The 24292-nt window shown below is 35.6% G+C and overlaps 1 protein-coding gene across 3 annotated transcripts; it reads left to right on the top strand.

Moving 5' to 3' along the window:
- The first annotated feature begins 666 nt into the window (after positions 1–666).
- Positions 667–23789, top strand: LOC140140793 (low-density lipoprotein receptor-related protein 6-like). 3 transcript variants are annotated; one of them, XM_072162547.1, is made up of 10 exons: positions 12864–12978; positions 13493–13605; positions 14543–14668; positions 15340–15453; positions 16287–16403; positions 16944–17057; positions 17527–17724; positions 19509–19614; positions 21222–21778; positions 21848–23789. In XM_072162547.1, exons 2-10 carry the CDS (start codon positions 13536–13538, stop codon positions 21919–21921), a joined length of 1476 nt encoding a protein of 491 aa, XP_072018648.1. In that variant the 5' UTR covers positions 12864–12978; positions 13493–13535; the 3' UTR covers positions 21922–23789. The 3 variants fall into 3 exon arrangements, with proteins under 3 accessions (XP_072018649.1, XP_072018648.1, XP_072018647.1); XM_072162548.1 differs by lacking the exons at positions 15340–15453; positions 16287–16403; positions 16944–17057; ... (2 more) ...; positions 21222–21778; positions 21848–23789 and adding exons at positions 667–950; positions 7863–7982; positions 8622–8855; ... (1 more) ...; positions 10155–10282; positions 10508–10765 and having other exon boundaries at positions 12862–12978; positions 14543–14669; XM_072162546.1 differs by having other exon boundaries at positions 21222–23788.
- The last annotated feature ends 503 nt before the right edge of the window (positions 23790–24292 follow it).

Below are 24292 nucleotides of genomic sequence, written 5' to 3'. Positions count from 1 at the left end.
TTAAGTTTTAAGTAGCGAAAATGGTCAAGCAAGAGGGGAGCCCAAAATTTGAGCGGACGCGAGGGGGAATATAAAATTTCTTGTCAACTACAGGCGGCGTAAGTATTGGACGGTTCCTAATGAAAACAAAAACTAAAAATTGAAGTGTCGAATTTTGGTTATAATAATGAATAGCTGCCTTGAGAGATTACTTATTTATTGCACAGTGGCGTAATTAGGGAGAGAAAGGGGGGCAATGTGCCCCGGGCGCCACCCTTAGGGGAGCGCCGAATTGACCAATTCAGCATCGATTCTGCGTCCCTCCAAAATCAATTGAAAGAACATTTTAAGACCGATATTCAACTTCTAGTAACCAAAATTAATTAATGGTAGGCCTTATTTGTCCCAATTACTTAGCCCTGTGCGCCACAACCCCTAGCTACGCCACGCTTATTGCACCATACTAAAACTTTAACACACACTCTACAGAATGCTTGATAATTTTTAAAAAAACGTTGCTTACCCTTGAAAAATTGCTTATAAAAACACAACACTCTTGTTGACATTAGTTTGTTAATTATATTTCTTGTTTTTTAACATGTTAAATATTAATATGGAACAAAATTTGTCGAATTATAAATAGATTGTTATGTTATACATGATAAATTCGTAAGCCGTGTAAATTCTATTCCCTACAAGTAAATGTTTAAAAGGGAAGTAACGGAGAAAAATTAATAGTTAGTCTGTAAAGTAAACTCAAGTGCATAATGTATTCATCACCCAGAGGTCGTCACAAGAATAGGGGATTGTTAATTGAAGTCAGGCAGGCATGAATTGTGAGACAAATTAAACAACAAAGTTCACACAGGTGACTAGTGGACCAGCAGTTTCCATTACGATGTGCGGATACCGGTTGGCAAGTATTAACAATAATGTAGGATATACGATATTCACCCCAAACATGGACAAGAGTAAGTCAAATATTATATTATATGAATTTACTGATTTTGTTTTTGATAAGAACTAGCTCGGATAGTATTAAAAACGTTTTTCGATGATGATTAAAGAATGAAAATTGTTACATTGAGTGCAAAATTATGTTATGATTTAAAGAAATTCAATATCATTTCTTTGATATGGATTACAATTAAAAAGTCTGTTTAACATGCATTTAAACTGTTTCTAAATTTTGTAATAATGCTTTCTTTGTTGCATGATCTATCATGTTTATTGAAATGGCAGTATGTTCCATCCATTATATTATAGCTCATTGCAGGCTGATCTTGATCAATTTACAAAATGGTCTCAAAATTTACAAAATATGCTCAAGTTAAACCCTTCCCAATATCAGGCCCTCCAAGTCTGTTTTACCAAAGACCGTCACCAGCATAGCTTCTATAGAATCGTCCTGGGAGTTTTTCTGCAAAGCAACTTCAAATGGAATACGACAGTCGATAATATGATATTACCAACAGACTAATGATAAGCGATTGTTTATGCTTCGAACCCTCAAAAAATATGGTTTTGATAAAGAGAAGAATTTCATGTCGTGTACAGCATGTACAGTGGCTACACAAGCTGTATCAAAACATAAGATCCAAATAATGTTTAGATTAATTGTATTACAAGTCATGGACTACCGTATACCTACAAGAGTATCCAATTGTTGCATTTGGAAGAGGCAGGCTTTTCAATAAATCATTTTGATACAGCCTTATAAGACCGGTTCTTGCTAATGCTATGTCATGAAGGCAATTCAATAAGAGATTGTAGAACAATCCTTGGTGGTTGGAGCTTTTGAATCGTGCTCGGAGTAAAATAAGTAGCCTACAGCTTCATAGTCAAACAATAAAAAATATAAGGAACTTGTATGGTTATTACATACTAGACTTCACATATTTTTCATACGGTGTAATCATGGTCCATGTATAACCGCACTCATCAGGCTGGTTTATGATGGTGAAAGTCCATAGCTAGAAAGGGACATGCAGCACATGTCTGCATTAGGCTATTGCCTTGTTTTGGTTATCTAGATTATTTTATAAACATCTACCAAAAAGTACCCCCCCTTAATACCAAAAAATAACCCCCCTAATAAATGACCATTCTTCCAAAATGGTTAATTGTATGCCAAATTTGGGATATGCATTCGAATTATGACACCTCATTTGTTGCAATGGTCCCAATATTGATGTCGCAGGGTACATTTAAATGAACGTAACCCAATATTTGAAAGTTGCAGTAAAATCCTATTGCCTTGTATTCGGTTGCCATTGAAGGAAGTCTGTCCAGATCTCATTGGATTATTCTTTTTGTTTTATGCTGTTGGAGGGAATCAAAACATGTTATTATCAATAACATTATTGTCATGCATATCAGTGATCATTATTCATGTAATGTCAAATTGTAATATGAAGATTTCAATATTTTTTCTGACCACAAAGATCCTAAATGGCTATTTTGCAAGTTGTCATTTCAGTGGTAAAGTTAGATTCAAAATTTCCCGATTGAGAGGTGTTACCAGCAGTTGTAACCCGTGGTCTTCCACTTCTGAACCTGTCATGCTTTAATACTGGGATTAAGTACACAATGACCACTGATGTGGATAATAATATCTTTTATTGATTTATCACATGTTTTAATCTCCTCCAAATTCACGAAACAAGAAGACTACTCCAATGAGAGCTGAAAACATTTCCTTTCATAGTTCCATGTCACTGAATACAAGGTAATAGGATCTAGGGTTACTTTCATGTAAATGTACACTACGCTATCAATATTGGGATCATTGCAACAAATGAGTTGCCATAATACGCAGAAATAAAGTTTGCTTCGAATGCATATCAACCATTTTAGAACAATGGCCATTAATTAAGGAAGGTAATTAATTTTTGGTGGATGTTTATATATCAGGAGGTTCAATAATAAGATCATCGCTCATGAAAACTATTCTATCCCAGAGCTTCGATAAGTCGATGCACATTGTACATATATTGCCTCAAGTGAACGTTCAATACATACGCCAGCAGGGTGAAGTGGGACACAAAATTTTGCGGCCCTCACGCACAGTGTCATCGCCCCGATATCCGGGGGGTTCTCAGTACAAATGAACATACGGGGACGTGCCGCAAATATGGGTAGCATTTTCAGCCTCTTGGTATATCAATGGCCCCTTTTTCAAAGCCTATTTTGGTTTCAGTTTCAGTTTATTTCACCTTTAAATAATTATTACAGAGTAAAGCAAAATCATATGGCAGGAAACCAAACAGAGCAGAGCTCGACAATTTTTGGCCACCCTTTACAATATTAAGTTAAACATTCAGGACGAAACACAATCAAAGACGTATGAGGACATAATTATGTGCAGACAAAGACCGGACAGGACACGTGAGACAGGCAATGTTGGCTATGGTTTAAGATTACCTATTATACATAATAGTAATAATAATTTTAAAATTACATGATAATCCATTACACATACTAACGAGATTATTTATAACGAGATAATAACTCAGATTTGTACTTATTTTTGAAGCTTGTCAGAGTAAGTGAATTTTTGGTATTTAAACTAATATTGTTCCATAGTATAGGCCCTTGTCTTCTGTGTTACGGGCTAAATCATTTTTAAAATGATGAGCTCTATACATTTCCGATGACCTAGTATTATATGCATGAATCGTACTAGCTTTAATAAAATAATTTGAAAAAATATCTGGTAAAAGATCATTATAAAATTTATACATGAAAATTGCTTTCTGCAGTTTGTGGATATCATAGACTGTGAGACTATTGAATGAAGCAAAAAGGGGCGGAGTGTGGGCAAGAAAATGAGAATTTGAACACAATCGAATTATTCGCTTTTGCTTAATGTGAATTTTGTTTAAGTTACAGTTATTTTGATCAGCCCAAATAATATTACAATAATTAATGTGTGGCAAAACCAAACTTATATATAATGTAAACAATGTTTTTAAAGGTAGGACATGTTTGAGCCGAAATAAAATACCAGAATATTTGGACACAATATTAGCTATATATGTTGTGTGGTGGTTCCAAGTAAGGGACTCATCCAGTGTGATCCCAAGGAATTTAATAGAAGAAACCTTTGAAATTGATACATTGTCAACAATGAGTTGTGATATCTTCGATTGCTAATTGGAAGTTGGAAATGTTACATAATTCTTGATTTATTGTGTTGATAAAATAGGTAAAGTCTTTATGGGAAGCCAAGAGATTAGTGTCATCTGCGAAGATTATAAATTTGAAAAACTTTGAAGCGTAAACAATATCGTTCATATATAGGATGAAAAGTAACGGACCTAAAATTGAGCCTTGAGGAACGCCGCAAGTTGAATGAATTAATGCTGATTTAACGTTATTAAATGAAACATATTGTGGCCTATTCATGAGGTAGTTCCTGAACCACTCGAAGGCAACGCCGCGTACACCGTAATGAGTTAGTTTGGATAGAAGAATGTCATGGTTTAGCGTGTCAAATGCCTTCGAGAGGTCCAGGAAGATACCAACACTGTGCTGATTGTTATCTAAGTCAGTGACAATTTTGTTGTATGCATCCATAATAGCCATAAAAGAAGAATGTTTTGGGCGAAAACCAAATTGAGATTGATGCAAAATATTTAAACTTGAAATAAAACCATATAATCTATTGTGCACAACTCGCTCAAGAATTTTCGAAAAAACAGGGAGGACGGATATTGGCCTATGATTGCAAAATTTGTGCCGGTATTTAACAATATCGGGTTGTATTTCATCAAAGCCACTACTTTTACCCGATGTGAATGAACGCCAGATATCTATTATTTCCTCTGGGTCAGTTGGAGTAAAAAACAGAGAATTATTTGGGGAATTAATATTATGCAGAAAAATATGAAAATTTGCACCAGGAATCTGGATTTTGCGAGCTAGGTTAGGACCAACATTAGCAAAATAAGAATTGAATTTATTTGCTATTATGTTTTGATTTATTATTTGCTCCTGGTGAGCATTATCATCATAGAAAAATGACGGTAGGGGGTGTTTATTATTGCGACCGAGAACATCATTTAGGGCATTCCAAATAAGTTTAGTGTTATGTTTGCAAATAATGATTCTTTTTTGCGGCTCGTATAAGGGTAGTAAGTGTGTTGCGGTAAGAAATATAAGCATTTTTATTGCTTGGTGAAGGATGACCAATATATTTTCTATACAGCTTTTCTTTCCTATGAATTGATTTGAGAATTAAAGAAGTGATCCATGGTTTACGTGGAATATGCTGGTTACGTGAATTTCTAGTACCACGTGCCTTAACGGAAAAATGAGTGTTATAAATACGAAGGAATTTACTAACAAATGCTTCGTACGACCCATCAGCAGATGTCATATCAGTGACAAACTTCCAATCAATCAATTTCAAATGATTATAAAAATGTTCAATTGCACTTTGGTTATAAGTGCGAGTAGTGCCGATGTGTGGTTGAATAAAACGAAGTGGCATTGATTTTGTACATTGGAAGATTGGAAAATGGTCAGTTAGACCCACTACACACACACCAGATTTGATTTGATGGGTAAGAACATTCGTAAAAATATTATCTATCAAAGTTGCAGTAGTAGGTGTCACTCTGGTGGGTCTATCAATTAATGGATACATACTATTATTATGAAATGTTTCCAGAAAATTATTAATAATATCATTTTCACTGTGTTGTAAAAGATCTAAATTGAAATCACCGGAAATATAACAATTTTTGTTTTCAGCAGAAATAGTGTTGAGGCTATGATCAAGATCGGTAATAAATAAATTAACATCAGTTCTGTGTGCACGATAAATTGAACCAATAATTGTATTCTTGTTGGTGGGACTCAGGATTTCGACAAAAACCGATTCTGAATGTGGCAAATCAATGTCAGTTGTACAAAGTTTCAAATCATCTCTGATAGGGTAAGAAAGTGAGCTGTGGACACCACTTTTCCTCTCCTTTCTTGGTGCACTAACGACTATCATATTTTTTCAACACAAGTGCAAGCAAAAAATATGGCTTCTTTAGAATAAAAAAAAATACGGGAGATATTCATCATTTTCTACCCCGGTATCCAAAGATTTATCGTCTGAATATCAAATCGTACATAGCACATTCACGTGTATCGATCCCGGGTACTGATATTAGTGTCTCTGCTGTATAAAGTAATTATTAACCAGGCGATGTCGGTGTGTCGCGCCCGCTAAAAAAATCGGATTGTTTCACCTTTTTCTCCATTTGCGTTAGAAAAATCCAAACCATGCATTGATTGTGTATAATGTGCACTCCGCGTACTACGCGCAGTGCTTTCGCACGCGTTCTCGCTCGTAGGCTTGATTCACTTTTCGGGCGGGTTGATGCATTTATATTTGGTTCTATTTTCCAACATTTTAGTGATAATTTTGATATAAAAACAGCAAAAATCACTTTTTTTTTTCTTCCCGTGTATGAAATAGTTCAGGGCTCGTGCATTAGACGCATCAACATCAGCGCGCGTGCATTATTTTTGTCTAATTTCTCTACCAACATGTAATACGCGTTCATTAGAAATAATAATGAACGGGCGCACACTCACTGTACAACTCCCAGTGCTTTCGGACGCGTTAATATTTCTTGCAGGTTGATGCATTTATATTTGCTCGTATATACATTCCTGTAAATTTGAAATCATGACAAATTATCCGTCTGATGATCGGTTTACCCAATGATCGTAAGTGAGGGTATTCCGTGAAACTTTAAGTAACGGTTGCCTTGCCAGAGGTCTATACTTTGAATTTGTTTCTATAGCTCACCTGTAATGGGTTTGAGCACTCTAAATTCCAAAGTTAGTCACTTGTAAAGTATACTTGCTCGTATTTTCCAATATTTTAGTGACAATTTTGTTATAAAATAGCAAAAATCATGGGATTTTTTCTTATGTATAAAATGCTCGAGAAATTGTACAAAACAATGAACTTGTATTTAGCTGTTGATGCGTCTAATGGACTCCCCCTGCGAGGCTCGTGCACTAGACGAATCAACATCTCAGTAAGACTGCTCTGCATTCCCTTTTTGATAAACAATTAATACCATTCCGTGCATAAAACACAACACATCCCCACTGACTGCCATGCCCAAAGAACATTTTCCCATGGATAGCTAGCTGTTGGGTCAGAACAGATCATTGGTTGATTTTCCATGGTCAGAGGGATTAGAGGGATGATAAATCAAAATGGTCTACTACAGTAGACTACATCTCAGTACGCGTGCATTCTTTTGTACAATATCACTCCCAACAAGTGATTACGCATTTGTTAACCTATAGCGTTCATTGTTACCATTATAATATTAGGTCGAAATCAAAACGATTTTGATTTTCTGCAATTAACACGTCCTAATTTAAGTTAAAATCTGACGCAAGACTGATGAAGGAAGTAAAAAAGCTTTCTTGTACGTATATGGAACCTTGGCTCGCGGGGAATTCCCTGCGTTAGATTTCAAAATCTTTAGTTTGCAACTAACAAAACAATTACCAGCGCATAAAATATTAAGGTTTTGGTGTTTTGTTGTTTTGTTGTTGATATTAAACCTCGAAGATTCACTTGAACAACGGAGTTTCGTATCTTTGTTATTTATATAGTTGTGTATTTGCAATTTATACTTGCGAAATATCAGGAAAGAAACAGGGAACAAAAAGTGCACACTTACAATCAGCAGCCTAGCCCTTGTTTTACCAATCGTGGTATTATCCGCTTGACCATATAAACGCCGAAATTTATTTATTATTGTTATTATTATTATTTATTGGTGATTATTTTTATTTTAATATACAGAACATTATGTAACAAACTGATTACGTAAATTTTGTGCGTCTTTTTTTTTCAGTGGTTTAGATAAAGTGCCTGAGTGAAATGACGCTGTTCGAGTCGTCTAAGAAGGACATGGTGTTCATTGCAGTACGGTTTATTGTGATTCTGTTGAATATTCTGATATGCCAAGCAGCAGGTAGGTATATTTCACCGACACACACCCGCAACCAATCCACCCTAACCCCGCACCCACAAAAGGAGAGTTACACCCTTGCAAAGTTGTTTGTGCATAAAAAGAAAATTGATTGTGCAATAAATAATTCAACACTTTTTGTCATTAACTTTAATTGAAAGTGTCAAAATACTCCAACTTGTTATTATAAGTATTATTATTATTATTATTATTATTATTATTATTATTATTATTATTATTATTATTATTATTATTATTTATTATTATTATTATCATTGTTATTAGTGTCTTTATTATTATTATTATTATTATTATTATTTATTATTATTATTATCATTGTTATTAGTGTCATTATTATTATTATTATCATTGTTATTAGTGTCATTATTATTATTATTATTGTTGTTGTTGTTGTTGTTGTTGTTATTAGTAGTAGTAGTAGCAGTAGTAGTAGTAGTAGTAGTAGTAGTAGTAGCAGTAGTAGTAGTAGTAGTAGTAGTAGTAGTAGTAGTAGTAGTAGTAGTAGTAGTAGTAGTAGTAGTAGTAGTAGTAGTAATAGTATTATTATTATTATTAGTAGTAGTAGTATTATCATTGTTGTTGTTGTTGTTGATGATGTTTATCGATCATTTTCCATTGCAGACAATGACTTTGTCATAGTAACTGACATAGACAATGCAACCATCTTCACCGGACCAACAGATACATTACAATTTCAACGGATTCCGTTACAGAATGTGAAAAGACCAGTTGCTATTGACTATGATCCTGTTGAACAAAGAATCTATTGGACTGATGAAACCGATATTAATATCAATAGTGCTTTCATCAATGGAACAGGGCAGGAGGTTGTAGTAGAGCTACAAGCACCATCAGGTACAGAATCATTAAATTATACAAGTATTACCTATTTTAGCTTTGTGCTTTACAATGCGAAATCGACAACATCGCATCACACGCAGAGCCCAAACATACAAGATTTACCAAAAAATGACGTTTGCCAGAAACTTAACGAAACAACAACAAAAAAACTTGTTGCACTGTTTTTCCTCTTGAGCGTCAGACAAAAAAGATGTACAATCTGTGTGGGTTGAATTGTTCTCGTTTGAAATATACCATCAAGTAATGTGATTCTTCAGGGTTCAAAACTGGTCCCTAAACATGGGCTGAACAATAACGTTGCTCTTGTCGTCACAAACCACCTGAACTCTAAGCTTTAGCTTATGACGTAGAAAAAAGAACCATAAAGCGAAAGGCTATATGTTACAGTTAGGCATTTTGGCCTCTTGAATATTTCATCATTCAAATTTATGAAATGAAAATTTAAGATTTGATATGATAAAGATTTAATACATAAGCTGCAATCATAGAAATAACACAAACTTTCACTATTATGAATGTTCCTCATTCACATTACAGTTCCATATGGAATAACAATAGACATTGACGACAGACATATATACTGGACAGATGAAGGATCGAACCGAATTGAAAGATCCAATTTAGATGGCAGTTCTCGTCAGATAATTCTTCAAGACAATCTTGATAAACCGCGAGGTATCATCGTCGACTCTGCTGGCAGGTAAGCATCATTATATATGTTTTAGAGAAAAGGTAAAATTGAGTAATTTTTTTAAAGTCCCAATTCAAAATTACAAGTCTTTAAGGTGAGTGGGGTTATATTTCCATTGATCTGATAAGAAATGAGCCAAAGAAGCCAATAAGCCAAGATGCCAATAATTGCATTTATATTCATTAAAAGTTGTTTGTTACTGTTTAAAAGCTTTCTGTGTTACTTTTAATTTTTTTCCCTATATTTGAGTTGTTGCCATTTTTTTGCCATATTAGTCCACCTAGATTATAAACTTCTCTGTGAACGTGTTGACATGACATTGAGCACAGGCGGAATAACAGCGATATTATTTTATCAACACTGTACTTACGATTTTTAAGTCAAATCCCTGTAGTTATAAATTTCCTAGGAAGTTGTGTTCACATTCCGTATACCCTTTCAGCGCCATATTTACACATTTCCACGTCGACAAGGTTTCGACAGTTTTGCTAATATCAAACTACTTCAGGCTGAAACTATGATCTTAACCATCCAATTTCAAATTTCCCCCATAAAATAATGACATCGTTTTTAAATATTAAAACATTTCTTCTATACCATAGGCACATTTACTGGACAGAATGGGGACGCGACAGGAAGATAGAAAGATCCTCACTGAACGGAACAGAGAGAGTGACACTTGTTGGTAGCGACCTGGCTAACCCGAATGGAGTCGATGTGGATTTTAAAGGTAAATTTCTTTTGTTATTTCTTGAAGGTGTTAAATATGTTCTCCGTAGCAGATACCGCCTTTTAGCTTGCGTTTGACGTCTGACGTCAGGGCAAAGGCGGGCGTGATTGGTTGCTGACCTACGCAGTGCGACATTTTTGGTCTGGTTGACAGGACTTCATACACAAACTACTCTTTTTTTTTTTATTCTGTCTTTAATTTTAGTCTTTGTCTCTTGCATTTCAGATCAACGGATCTACTGGTGCGATGCGGGCACAAACAAAATTGAATCCGCAGATTTGAATGGTGAAAACCGACAACAACATTTCTATATATCGAATCCCGATATCATCCCATTTGATATTGGGGTGTATAAAGAAAATATTTATTGGACTGATTGGCGAATCTCTAGACTCCTTACAGTTAAGAAACATGTTGTGCAAATAGCAGAACATGTCGGATCATTGATCTTTCAAAAAGCTGGCGGTTTACACATTCACCAAGGTATGTTTTGTGGGTGATTTATATGCGTCACTTTCTTTAAGGAGATCTCTCATATCTAAATATTAACACACTATCGTAGCTGCCAGCGTATGAGCCAATATTATAGTAAAACGTCTTTTACGCTAAGTTTTTCCGTTGGGACAAACAATACGTTGCAACTCCTGATTCCCATGTTTTTTCGCTGTGGCACAATATTCTACCTTGGTATGAAAACGTTACCCCAAAATTGGTCGCAGTTGTAAAACGTAGAATTACGAGTGGCCTTAAATTTTGCTTTGAAAACGGTGTGTGAAATGGTTGCATGAAAATGGAAAAGGTAGCGGTTTTCTTTTCAATAAAATCACCAAAGATGGTCGCAAGTCAGTTGGTTCGTTTGTAGTTTTTTGAAGATCTATTGTTTATGTGCATCTTCTACTATGGATGATAACTTTGGTTACTGTAATGTTATATGGGGTACATGCAACTAATCTTCTTTTCATAAGGTCCAAAAACTCCAAAACAGAACTGCTGGAATCTCTACTGATGTTGGTCGATATGAATCTGCGACGGCAGCATCAGAGGATGATTTAAGCACTTCCCAGCAAGTCTTGCGGTTAGCACAGCTGTGTGAGTGAACATGACACCACTGCCCGCCCACTGCATACACACGTGCATGGTTAAATTTGAATTTGGACAAATATATTTACAATAAAAACACCTTCAAAAAGTTGGTCGATTTCACATTTTATGTTATCTACAGAAGGTGTAAATTATCCTTCATGCATACATCACTTTAGATCTGAAATCGACCAAGTAATAATGACACACGGGCAATTCTAAAACAACATCTTTTGCACAGAGTTCAATGGGATTTGAAAAGTAAAGTGGCAGTTGAAACTCTAGTGATAACACTTTTACAGTGCATGATGGGGCTACCTTAAATCATCCTCTGCGGCAGCATTAAGCGCTATGAAGTGGCACAATAAAAAATACGAGAAAGGCATGACAATCACTTTGCAAGTACTATGTATAAAATAATGAATAACCATGTGCCTTCCTATCTGACAAATAGATTTTCTATAAGAGATTCTGTGTACAATCTAAGGGGCCACTAAAACGTTCTCATCCCAAAACCCAGAACAGAGTTCAAGAAAAGGTCGTTATCGTATAAAGGTGCAATATATTGGAATGCTCATCCTGATTTGATTAAAACAAGCGTGCAATATTTCGCAATTTCAAAACAGGTTACTTACAAACATTATTTTTAAATGCAATCCATCTCAATGTGTTTTACGTTTTAACTAGATATTATTTGTGTAATTGTTTTTGGTGTTATTATTTTGAAAAATTGTACATTTAACTTTGAATTATTCAAAGATTTATGTATTTTCTTAATGTTCTTTACATCTGTAAGATAAACGATCTCTTATCATGTTTTGTAATAACCTGTATATAATAATGTTCTTTTATATATCTATCTTTTAATCTTGTTTTCATGTTTATTGTTTTACACCAATGTGTGGAAGAACAAAAAAAATTTTGAACATGTAACCGTGTACAAATAAAGTGAATGAATGAATGAATGAATGGGGATGCTGCAATGGGATATTCCAGATGAAATCATTACACATGGAATACATGACCTTAAGGTGGCACTACACCCCTTGATAAATTTGTGACTATTTTTGCATTTTTCTCAACAACAAAAAACTCATTGGTAACAAAAGTTATGTATATTATCGGGGCAAGGAGTCCAGTTACTACACTGGAATTTCAGTGACTCAAGACTAGCGGTACGTTATTTATGATAAGAAAAGAGGTACCGCTAGAATGTACCTCATTTCTTAACATATTATAATGAACCACTTGTGTTGAATCACCGAAATTTCAGTGAAGTAATTGGATTTCTTGGCCCTATAATATACATAACTTTTGTTATGAATGTGTAGTTATTTTTTTGAGAAAAATACAAAATTAGTCACAAAATGTTATCTGAATGGGTGATTCCATTTGAAATCTACACCCTATCTACGTCTCCATAGGTGTTGTAATGAATGCATCAACTGGAATAGTCCATGCAATACTTTGTATATTGCTCTCATTTGTTTTCTACATAGAGCATGACGGGAGTTGTTCAAGTGATCCATGTGAGCATGGTGGTCGATGTCGACAACTACCTAGTGGATATCAATGCGTATGTGTGCCTGGATATTCCGGGAATACCTGTGAAACTGGTGGGTATCCTGGTATAATTAAGTCATGTAAAATGTTAGACAATTTAGAATTAAATTAGAATGGCGATTTTATTTCGTTTACAGATATTTACTTATGTTACATGTTATCTTCACAGCAAATATTAAGTTTGTAATAAATATACTTGTAAAGTTATAGCAATTTGTTTAAATTTTGATGTTTTGGGGGAACATTTGATAATGCTATAATATTTTGAACTACAATCTAGGCAACTGGACTTTCGTTTTTGAGTGGAAAATTTTCACGTTCGATCCTGAACGCATCATCAGCCCGACTGATCTTCTGGCGGTAAAAGTTCATGGACCTGTGAAGCGGATGTTGTTGTATCACAGGTCACCTTTTACCGCCAGAAGAAAAACGTAAGTCCAGTTGCCTAGATTGTAGCCATAAACACGGGGCAATATTGAGAGGAAATGCTCTTTGTGTATAACCTCATTGGTCTCAACCATTTTATAACATAACTATAACTCTATTCGACGAAATTGTTTTTGATAGATATTTATGAATGCACCAGTAGTCCATGTATGAATGATGGGCAATGCGTAGATGGAATAAACAGCTATGTTTGTCAATGTTCAGTAAACTGGAGAGGGAGAACTGCGAACTAGGTGAGCACATTCATTGGTACATTTATATTTTTGTGGGTTTATATGTCGTTATGATTTCAGCAGACGGTCGAATCCGGCTTTTTTGTTAAATTCATGTCACGCATAAATTATTTTGAATTAGAGAATAGGGAACCAGCGCCAGCTGAAGAGGGCAATATATGAAATTTTAATCAACGTCGATCGTACTACGCTGCACTAAACAGTTTGTTGAAGTCGCAATATTTCGCCCCCGAAGGGACTAGAATGGGTGTTTGTTGTGTTTAGGTAGGTGCGCAGTGAAGCAACGCTTAAACTTTGTAGCAGTTCTAGCAGCACCTGAGTTGTAGCTAACCATGTATGCCGCCCTCTTTCGCTGAACCAGGATATTAGCTAGCCACCCGTCCACCAATCATTTTGGACAGGCAGTTTGTACCTGGGACAGGCAAAATTATGCCTGTGACGTATGCTAAATTCTAATGCTTGAATAAGATCTGTGGACCGACACAATACCCGACATATAAATCAAGGTTATATAAGCTATTTGAACTAAGGCTGAACCTCCAGAAGGGGTAGAGGTGTGGTTTTTGTTTTCAGGGTCAAAATTTGGGCAGGCAGTTTTGGTGGAAGTTACAGGCACTTGTCAAATCCTAGCTAGGACCCTGCGCTAAACATCGTTAAAAAAACCGTTAAGATTGAAAGCGCCTAATGCCTTGTTCTCTAATTCAAAATATATAATTAATGCGTAAGTTTTTTATGGTCAGATAAGAGTAAAATACTTTCTCGCTCATCATAAAGATACGCCCGTAATATTTGGGATTTTAAAAGCGTCTGGCAAGTGAAAAGGATTACGAAGCATCAACCTCTCTGAACTAGCTCATTCAGGAAGGCAGCACTCCTTTGGTACTACATTAGAATGATAGCAATAACCAACCAACAGAAATATTGTCCTTTCTTTTAGATGTGAATGAATGCACCCAGACACCATCCCCGTGTCATGTCGATGCAGATTGTTTCAATAGTATAGGCAGCTACATCTGTCAATGTCAACCTGGATTTACTGGAGATGGAAACACAACTTGCATTGGTAGGTTTTGTTGAAAATTCGTACGCTATAATATACTTTCAAATTATAACATAATTAAAATTGAGAAAGACCTGCCAGTACCAGTATGGTCTTTCCCAGTGAGCGAAATTGGTTTTGATCAAGTTGCATTAAAGTAATGTTTGTAATTTGGTATATCTTGGTTGTGTATGGCGTTATTATATCATAACTAACGTCATTCCTACATTATAACATCTTTACTAAAAACGCAGTGGTTTTTAGTGCAATACGCACAGGCACAACGCCTAGACGTTGATCCACAAGGCTCAGCACACTACGGCCCCACATCATTCCATAAATAACCTTCGCAACCAGGATCAGTTCCTCGAGTTTCGTACGGGTTACAACGAGACATACTAGCAGTAAGTTCCTTGTCCAGGGGAATTTCAATTAATTTTTTCCACGGGAGCGTACTAGGCACCGCCAGGGTTCGAACCCGCAACCTCTCGCACCATAGTCGAACGCCTAATCGATTGAGCTAACATGACTGCTCACAAGTCACCATGAATGCGTTGTAATAACGTAAATCAGATGTGGATACTACAAATACATCAAAACTTCTTACAAATTATTTAGGATACAAAGATATAGCTTTAAATGAAGTTAAAAATGTAATTAATGTTATTTGTTGCATCTTGTATTTTGGATGATAGGGATAGACAATTGTGATCCTGACCCATGCCAGAATGATGGTGCTTGCATCAATAGGATCAACGACTTTGATTGTTCATGCATAAACGGATTCACCGGGAAAATTTGCGATGTCGGTGAGTAATAAATGTTTATAGCTATTATGTGTAGAACAGAGTATAGACACCTTACCTAGCTTTACCTTCTGCGTATATGTTACTTTCATCATGTTCATACAGACATCCAGAGATGTGTGTTGGGTAAATCCGTGTCAAAGTTAAGGAACATTTATCTACATTTGGTAGATATAAAGTCAAATGTTTTTGTCAAAAATACTTAGTCAAATGTTTTTGTCAAAAATATTTTCGCAAGAGTGTTTTTATTATCTGGAAAAATATAACTCCTGGTACAAAACATGTTCAAGATTCAGAGAATAAAGGTACTGTTTAGCCGCTGTCGTGCATCTATAGTCTCATATTACACGGGCGACAACATTATTATAAGTATTCGCCTCGTTTGTTTTACCAGAAACATAATTGTGTCACCCGTGTTATATGAGACGATAAATGTACGAAGCGGCTAAAAACCAATACCTTCATTCTTATTCACTTCAATTCAAATAAAAATAATAATCTTAAGTATACCGAATTTTAATCAAAGTAAGTCCCACATTTTGCTAGGAATTACCTAAGACTTGAATCGATTAGCCCGCTGTTGCTATGCGACTCCTATTGGTTCAAATAGCGCGTGCGAGTCAATATTTTGTGTCATATAACACGGTTAAGAACCAATGAGATTGCAGTATCTTTCTTAAGTGTTTAAGAACAATATTCATGCAACAAAATGAAAACCGATTTTGTTTTGATAAAATTGCGTAACCTTTGCCCATACGCACATCACATACGCACCCCAAACTCACCCCGCCCCTACACCCCCTCCTATTTCAGACTAATTAATGTACATTTTTCAGCACCATCTGACCCATGCCGTTACCAACCGTGTAGAAATGGCGCAATCTGCACATCAGTTGGTGATCAAATTATGTGTCAGTGTGTAGATGGATATACAGGAGAATTGTGTGATACAGGTAAATAATTGTCCAATTATTATAAGAAATAGCACCTGTAATCCTTGATTTACTTTGTAATTTCAGTTCATTTTTTATAACAAATACATTTTCATGTAAGTGTATTTTTAGTACTATTAATGGCGTCATTCACTTTAGTCTGGACTTTTAATTAGAATTTAGAAGAGCTTTGAAGACATCACTAAGGTTACATTCCAGATGTTGAATTTACATCATGCAAACTTTGTTTATTTATTGTAGTAGTGTTTTCCTATAACAGCTGTTTAAATGGAGTTCTGTAGAGAGTATCCCCAGTGAGGGTTCTATATCCTCCATTTTTAGTAATATAAATGTCCAATTGTTTCATGGTTTTTAAAATGCTCCTTGTATTACTATTTTAACAGTATGTGAAAAGATAGTTGCCTTCTCTGAAAAAAATAAAATAAAAAGTCCCATACCTCAGTGATAATGAAACCTAATGTTCGTAATGTGTTGATTCATGTTGATTTAAAACTAATCTAAAATAAAATAATTGGCTGGGGCTGTGTGTTGTTTTCACAGATATAGATGAGTGTTCAAGTAGCCCATGCCAAAATGACGGTACGTGCAATGATTTGGTAAACAGATTCCTCTGCGACTGCACAGATTATTATGAGGGCGCTCTTTGTGAATCGCGTAAGTATTTTCGAAATGTATTAAAATAGTATAGGCACTTAATAAACCATTTGGTTAGATGAATTATGTTCAGAATTTGAAATGATTAAAAGGTCCTCAAATCAACCAAATTAGCATATCAAAACCTGGAAAAAAACGTGTTTTTATGGCGCTTAAAGAGTATTAAAAGACAAATTCTGATCAATTAATCCGATGGAAGTACTGAATGAATCTTAGAAGCAATTAACCATTTGAGACAAAGAAGCTTTGGAAAGGACATAAATATATGTTCAGTATGTTGTACTGGGCCATGGTTGAAAATTCCCCGGTAAGAACTCTTGCCCCCCTTCATGAACCAAGCAAAATAAGAAATTACGACAATTTCAGTTTTTGCGCCCCAGCATGCCCACCGCATGTGGTGCCTGGTGCCTCTACCGCCCTTACGCATTCTTGAAAATGAATCATCTCCATCGTAATGCTTAAATTGCAGAAGCTGCAATAGGCTGTCCCCATCCAGGAGACTTAGCAAATGGTTACGTCATATCCGGTGGTACTACTAACGCGATATATCCTCATGGACAACGAATAGAGTATGTTTGTGTAGACGATTATGAACTACTAGGCACGAAAGTGATATTCTGTCAAACAGATTCTACATGGTCCCATGAAATGCCTACTTGTTTTGAAGGTAAAGAGGTATAATTGAAGACAAAAATTTAAAAAAAAATAGTTTGCGTCTAACGTTACTGTCAGTCAAATTCTCTACTATCTTTGATTGGTTTTAAAATTAGCGCGTAAGGTCGATTTATCTGGTGCCGATCGGAGAAAAGGAATAGCAGTAAATGGCAAAAAATTACGTACGTTTACAAAGCAAAAAGCAACTTTTCTAGGCATTGTTGACATAGTGCCTTCGCGAAAATAAGTTTCCTACTATTAAGACCTAACTTTTGAGATGGTTTGCATGTTTGAATGTGCAAAATTAACAATTAGGCACCCGGTTTTACTGCCGTGTTCAGCAACTCAGTCATATCATCACAACACTTGTAAACAAACCGTGCTCGAATTTGATTGACAGATGACGTCAGACGCAAACTAGACTTTTTATCTCTGTCTTTCATTATATTATATTGAATTTATTATAGGTATCAATATCTAAATTACCAATAAAATATATTGTATATAGGTTGTCCCTGAAAGAACTGTGTCGTCGGATACTTTTTGTTTGGTTATTTTAACGCCACAACTAAACATAACTAAATAACTTGTGTGGTTGAGGAATAAATCAGCTATTATATACTTTTTGAATTTTGACAACACTGTTCGTGAAATAAACTGAGCTCAAAAAGAAACTTATAATTTTTCACAAGGTCATATCTTGAAATCCTGTCCATCAAATTGAACCAAAATTACACACAGATTTACTTCAATACTCTACTCTTAACACATGTCAGTAACCAAGCAGTTATCCAACTGACACAACAGCAAAATGCACTGACATGGGACAGCTTCCTGGACCACATTCACAGCCCAGCCCTGTTTCATGAAAAAGTGTATGAAAAGCAGAAAGCAGCACCGTTTTATCATCTGTGCAAGGATCTTGTGTGCATTCTCACAGATTTTTTGTCCTGGGTGCCAAATGTTGGGCTGTGAAAGTGAAGGAAGTCCAGGAAGCTGTCCCATGACAGTGCATTTTGCTATTGTGTCAGTTGGACAACTGCTTGGTTACTGACATGTGTTTTGAGTAGAGTATTAAGGTAATCCTGTGTGTAATTTTGGTTCATTTGATTGACAGTATTTTAAGATATGACCTTGTGATTCACAAGTTGTAAAAAATTATAAGTTTCTTTTTGAGCTCAGTTTATATGAATTTTAGGATTCAAATATCAATCGATGTCCTGTATTCGGAGTGCTAATCACTGCGCAACAGTATGCATGAGGCGCTTATTGTCATTGATTCATTTGACTCCGTGGAACGGGCTGAAAATGAGGTAGTTTCGTAAAATTCTTTTATTTCAAAATGGAGAGGTCAATTGTCAAAATTCAAAAGTATGTGATAGATGATATATTCCACAAAAACATAGTTATGTTTGGTGTATGCGTGTCAACTATTGAGCGGTCTAGTCCAGTAGTCAATGCTAGTTGGTTCAGTCGATGAAAGGCGCTCCCGCCATAGATATCGTTCGTTCTTGTTAAAAATTAGCCAGCTTGATATATTCTTCTGGGCTAACGATTCTCTTCTGATTGTCCTGTTTTTAATTTAATATGATGTTGAGCATTTAGGGAGTCAATCCTATTATGCTATGTTATGCTAGACCATGTAGGGTGACTATATGAATAGGAAACTGCCCCTGTGTCAAATAATGCTCTTTTATGAAATATTATTGGTCCACCATATTTTACAACTTTCTTTACTGTGAAATCAATTCTTTGCATTGCCTTTTTATTGTAACTCTTGTATACTCTTACGTACAGAGAAGGACGGACCGAACACAAGCGCCCTCATCGGAGGAGGATCAAGCATCGGAGTGATCATTTTAATTCTGATTGTAATACTCCTTGTAGTCTGCGTCACCAAAATGTATGTAGTATATTCATTACTCACAGAGAGTCAATAATCATGAAACTAATACTTAATTTCACTTATTAATGATTTATTTTTATATACTCCCAAATATTCACGTCACCTGCCGTTTTTGGCAATACGCATGGTTAAATGATGCTACATGCACGGTAGTGTAAAAATACTTCGTCCTTCATTATAGTTTCAACACTTACACAAAAAAATTGTTCATCACACATCCATCACAGCAACCACTTATAATGCTCAGCAGGGAGACTATATCGGTTGCAACCGACATAAAATAGGAAAGTGTACTCCGGAAAGATCCAGAAAGTTCACCCTAGCTACTTGCCACTGCCTGAACTATTATCTACTACTTCTCTTTATCGTATGCCAAGAATCTCCACGCATTGGCAACACGTTATCTCAAGAGATGGGCAGAGCTGTCAATACTTAGTATGTGCAAACCCATTATATTGAAAAGAGAGAACCGAAAGGACTGAAACTGAAGGCCCTCATCACTCACCTCAAGTGTATGCAAGTGGTGAAATAACACACCATGAAATATCCAGTCGACCTGGAGACCCAGTTCGTGTATGGCCCGTGTCCAGACACGGAGATACGAAACTGTGGAATGGCGCGTAATAACTTGGAATGGAATGTTAGGATAACTGCAATGAACTCTGCAGAGAACAACATAATAAACCGTAATGGTCGTGGTTTCACTAGAACAGGTAAAGGCTGTAAAGGCAGAGACCAGATGACTAAGAAAGAACACATAAATTACTGTCCTCTCTGGAGAGAGAAATATTGAAGAAATAGACATTGGTATCCTGTACAGCATGGCCTAACAAGGCTTGGCTTTGGAGACAGCTATGCAAATGGACATCAGATGGAGCAAGCTTCTCTACTCTTGGTCACCTGAAAATGCTGAAATTCTACCTATTAAACATAATACAAAACACACTACCCAGACCAACCAACTTGAACAAGTTTGAGGCCTGGAAGGTGTTGTGGGATGAAACAAATACCTAATCATAATCCCGCCAATATTAGGGAACACCTCAAGGAGACCATGCAGATATCACCATCTACTCACCCACTAATGATACTGGGCGTAGTCATTAAGCTGACGGTACCAGCTGAAGGGAATATGACAAAGCAAAAGCGAACCACCGAAAAAAATGCATTAGAAGGAGATACCTTGTTTAGCGTTAGCTTTGATATCTAATTACTTTCTTTATTTTCCACCCGACTAACCCGGGTGAAAAATCAATAAAATAATAAAATGTCCAAAGCTAACGTTAAATAGGGCGCCTCCGCCTATTAAATGGCAAGTATGAAGACCTTATCTGAGAAAAGGAATTGGCAGGATGTGAGCTTTAAAAAATGCTTCCCTTTAGAAATTGGATCCATTGGCATCACTAGCAAGACACTGAAAACCTGCTTCAAATTCTTTGGCCTGGCAAATATAAGGAAATTTGGTAACCCCTTAATGCCCTTCCTCACATTATTATAGGCTCACAGTTATATTGGAACAGTATGCTTTTCAATAACAAAATCTTAACAAAGAGACGCTTCTGTCACACAATACAGTACAAACTTCATTTTTCTTCCATTTGCAGGAGAAAATCTGGAACCAACAACTTGCTGGAACGTCCGCGCCTTGACCCGCCAGTCCCAAAAGAAGAGCGGCCCTTTACTCCATCGCATTCATCGCACTATGCCGGTCCCTATGATCACAGACAGGATCCTCTCTACGACACGCGAATCAGCTATCATGAGCGGAGAACAAGTCCTACCTATGCAGAGATACCTGAATTGTATGAAATACCTATTTCTAATAGGCTTCCACCTAATCCACCAGCCTATGACACACTGCGTAAGAATGACGAGATGGAGTCTTCGTACAGTACACATATAGACGAGAACTGTACTAGCAATGTGGACGCAAATAGTGCTGGTAATGAGAACGGGGACAGTATAAATAGTGAGAGTATGAACGGTACACTTGCGAACGCAAACAGCGAAAGTATTAAGAATGAGAACAGTGTGAGTAATGAGAACACGAACAGTGCAGGTACTGAGAACGCGAACAGCGCAGGTACTGAGAACAAAAACATTGCAAGTGTTGAGAACGTGAACAGCGGAAGCCAAGAAAACTTGAGCCATGTGGATGCAGGTGACGAGTCTGATTATGTTGAGAACGTGAACAGCGGAAGTCAAGAAAACTTGAGCCGTGCGAATGCAGATGACGAGTCTGATTATGTTGCGATGAAAGAGGGTGTTAAGATTGATATCCGAATGCCCAATAGACCTAACTGATAAAGATGACATTATCTCCTTTGAAAGTGGAACACGGTTATTGGATTTGATAATTTTCAATTCTAGACAACTACAATTATACCAACAACTTTTATAATTAATTATACTAATATACACATAGTTTTGAACTTAGAGTCCAATAATATGAGTTATTCCTTTTCAAAATTAAACGTAGTTTGACAATTTCCTTGCTATATGTTACTCAGTTTTACGAAGTTTTAATGCAATTATACCAGTGCCTACCCCGTGTAAAGATGCGAACAAGATTTAAGTTAAATAGCGCCATCCGTGTTCAACTTTGCTTTAATATGAATACAGTTCTACATGCCGTTAAGCAACAGTGGGAATAAGATGTCCCATACACAATACACAGTTCGCTGATCTACATGTAGTAATTAGTTATCTTGATTATTTTTATTTCTTGCAAAATCAGTGATTCGCTAAACAGAAAATATTACAAAATATCCAGATTTTTTGCATTTTATGTAAGAATTATTTTGCATGTTAGTTTCATTTTCTTTTTTGAATTTTAAGTTATTCTTTGAATACCTACGGTTTATGTTCAAGAATTTCGCAAAATAATGAAACAATACACTAGTTCAGAGGTTTGGCAAGCTTACAATAATCTGGATATATAATAGCACTCAAGACATATAAACGCAACACCCAATTGCACCCAATTGCATGGGCTTTAAGGACGTAGAAAACTTATTTGTACAAAATCTACGATACATGCATAATACCATTAGCAAAAGACGACATAAGGGGCTGTGCAATAAGTATGAGCCCCGGGGGAGAATTTCAAAATTTAAATAGTGTGCCAAAAATTGCTTGCCCCCCACCTCTCGTCCTGCCAAAAATCTTTGCACATGACAAAATTTTTTGGGTCCCAAATAATGCTTCCCCCCTTTGCCTCTCCACAATATTCTAGCCCCCCCCCCTTTTTTTCACCCTCCCATCAGGGCTCATAATTATTGCACAAACCCTAACCGTTGAAAACATGTATACACTATAAACGGGTGCGTTTTAATGAGCTGCATATACATTAACTGACTACATCACATCACGTTTTGATAATTACGATATCCCAGCAAACACAAAAACGTTTTAAATAAGTTATATTTTAGGTTTTGGTTTAGGTAAAAACTTTTAATAACATTAAAATGTCGGGTTATATAAAGGTCATGAAATCGTTAAACACACTACTACAATATTTTTAAAATGTTTTCGAAATGTCATTGTAAACTATTTTTGCAAACATTTTTGGCCAAATATTTTGTCAACACTTAAACATTATGTTAAAATATTTGCACCCAGCAAACACAGAAATGTTCTTAAAATGTTTTTTACAAAACGTTTTAATAACATTTAAATGTCGGGTTATATAAAGGTCGTGAAAACATTTTAAAACGTTATTGTAAATATTTTGGGCAAACATTTTGTGCAAAATATTTTTTCAACCCCAAAATTACATTCTGTTTAGAATGATTTTTGTCAATTAAAAATGTTTTTGGAATGTTATTAAAACGTTTTTATACCCTTTATACAACCCGACATTTAAATGTTTTCTGTAAAACATGTGTGTTTGATGTGCAGTAAATTACCAACAAATGTTTTTAATGTTATGAAAACGTTTTATACCATTAATGTACCCTTTATATAACCCGACATTTAAACCTTTTCTGACAACCTTTTGCGAAGCATGTCGAAAACGTTTTGCATTTGCTGGGATGATGTCTATAATTATCAAAAAGAAAATGTCAATAAACTAATACTTTTGTTATAAATCTTTCCAACCATTCTTTGAAACTCACTTCAAAGAATATATTCTTAAATAAAAACCAAAAAAGACTTGAAAAAAAATAATTCGTTTGTGTCCTGGTGTCTTTTGTCAGTTTTTCACTTACCATCAATTAAGTTAAGTATCCTAAACAGTTTGTCATATTTTACCAACGTTGTAGCTGAATTACCTTATGTGAATGTCACATTCTGGTAAGCAGGACTGGTCGAGGTTATCTGATGATACTGACCCCACATCTACGATACATAATACCTTTGTTATTATAGCAAACTACTAGTTATCTATTAAATGGATATGAAGAAGAATCAAATTTTAAGAGGGACATTAACGTAATGTTAAGGGCTGGGGTATGAACGTTTGGACAGTATTTATTGTGGGACATTAGGGCACATCAGACATATCGAATTGCATTCTGAATACGAAGAATGTCCTTCTGATATCAAATAATTTTGATTTTTGAAATTCGCAATGTAATACACATTTTATGGCAAATCATTAAAATTGATATTTTTGATATTTAACAGTACTCGAAGTAAAATTTATAAATATGATGATTTATACTTAAAGTGT

This window comes from Amphiura filiformis, chromosome 19 (assembly GCF_039555335.1).
Source record: "Amphiura filiformis chromosome 19, Afil_fr2py, whole genome shotgun sequence".
Classification (NCBI taxonomy): domain Eukaryota; kingdom Metazoa; phylum Echinodermata; class Ophiuroidea; order Amphilepidida; family Amphiuridae; genus Amphiura; species Amphiura filiformis.
The sequence above is the reverse complement of the archived record's forward strand: the minus strand, read 5'-3'. Positions and strand labels throughout refer to the sequence as shown.

Coding starts and splice junctions, on each gene's coding strand:
- LOC140140793 (XM_072162546.1), top strand. CDS start 13,536: ATGCGTAGATGGAATAAACAGCTATGTTTGTCAATGTTCAGTAAACTG. Junction 13,606..14,542: donor GAGGGAGAACTGCGAACTAG/GTGAGCACATTC, acceptor CCTTTCTTTTAG/ATGTGAATGAATGCACCCAG. Junction 17,058..17,526: donor GGGCGCTCTTTGTGAATCGC/GTAAGTATTTTC, acceptor CTTAAATTGCAG/AAGCTGCAATAGGCTGTCCC.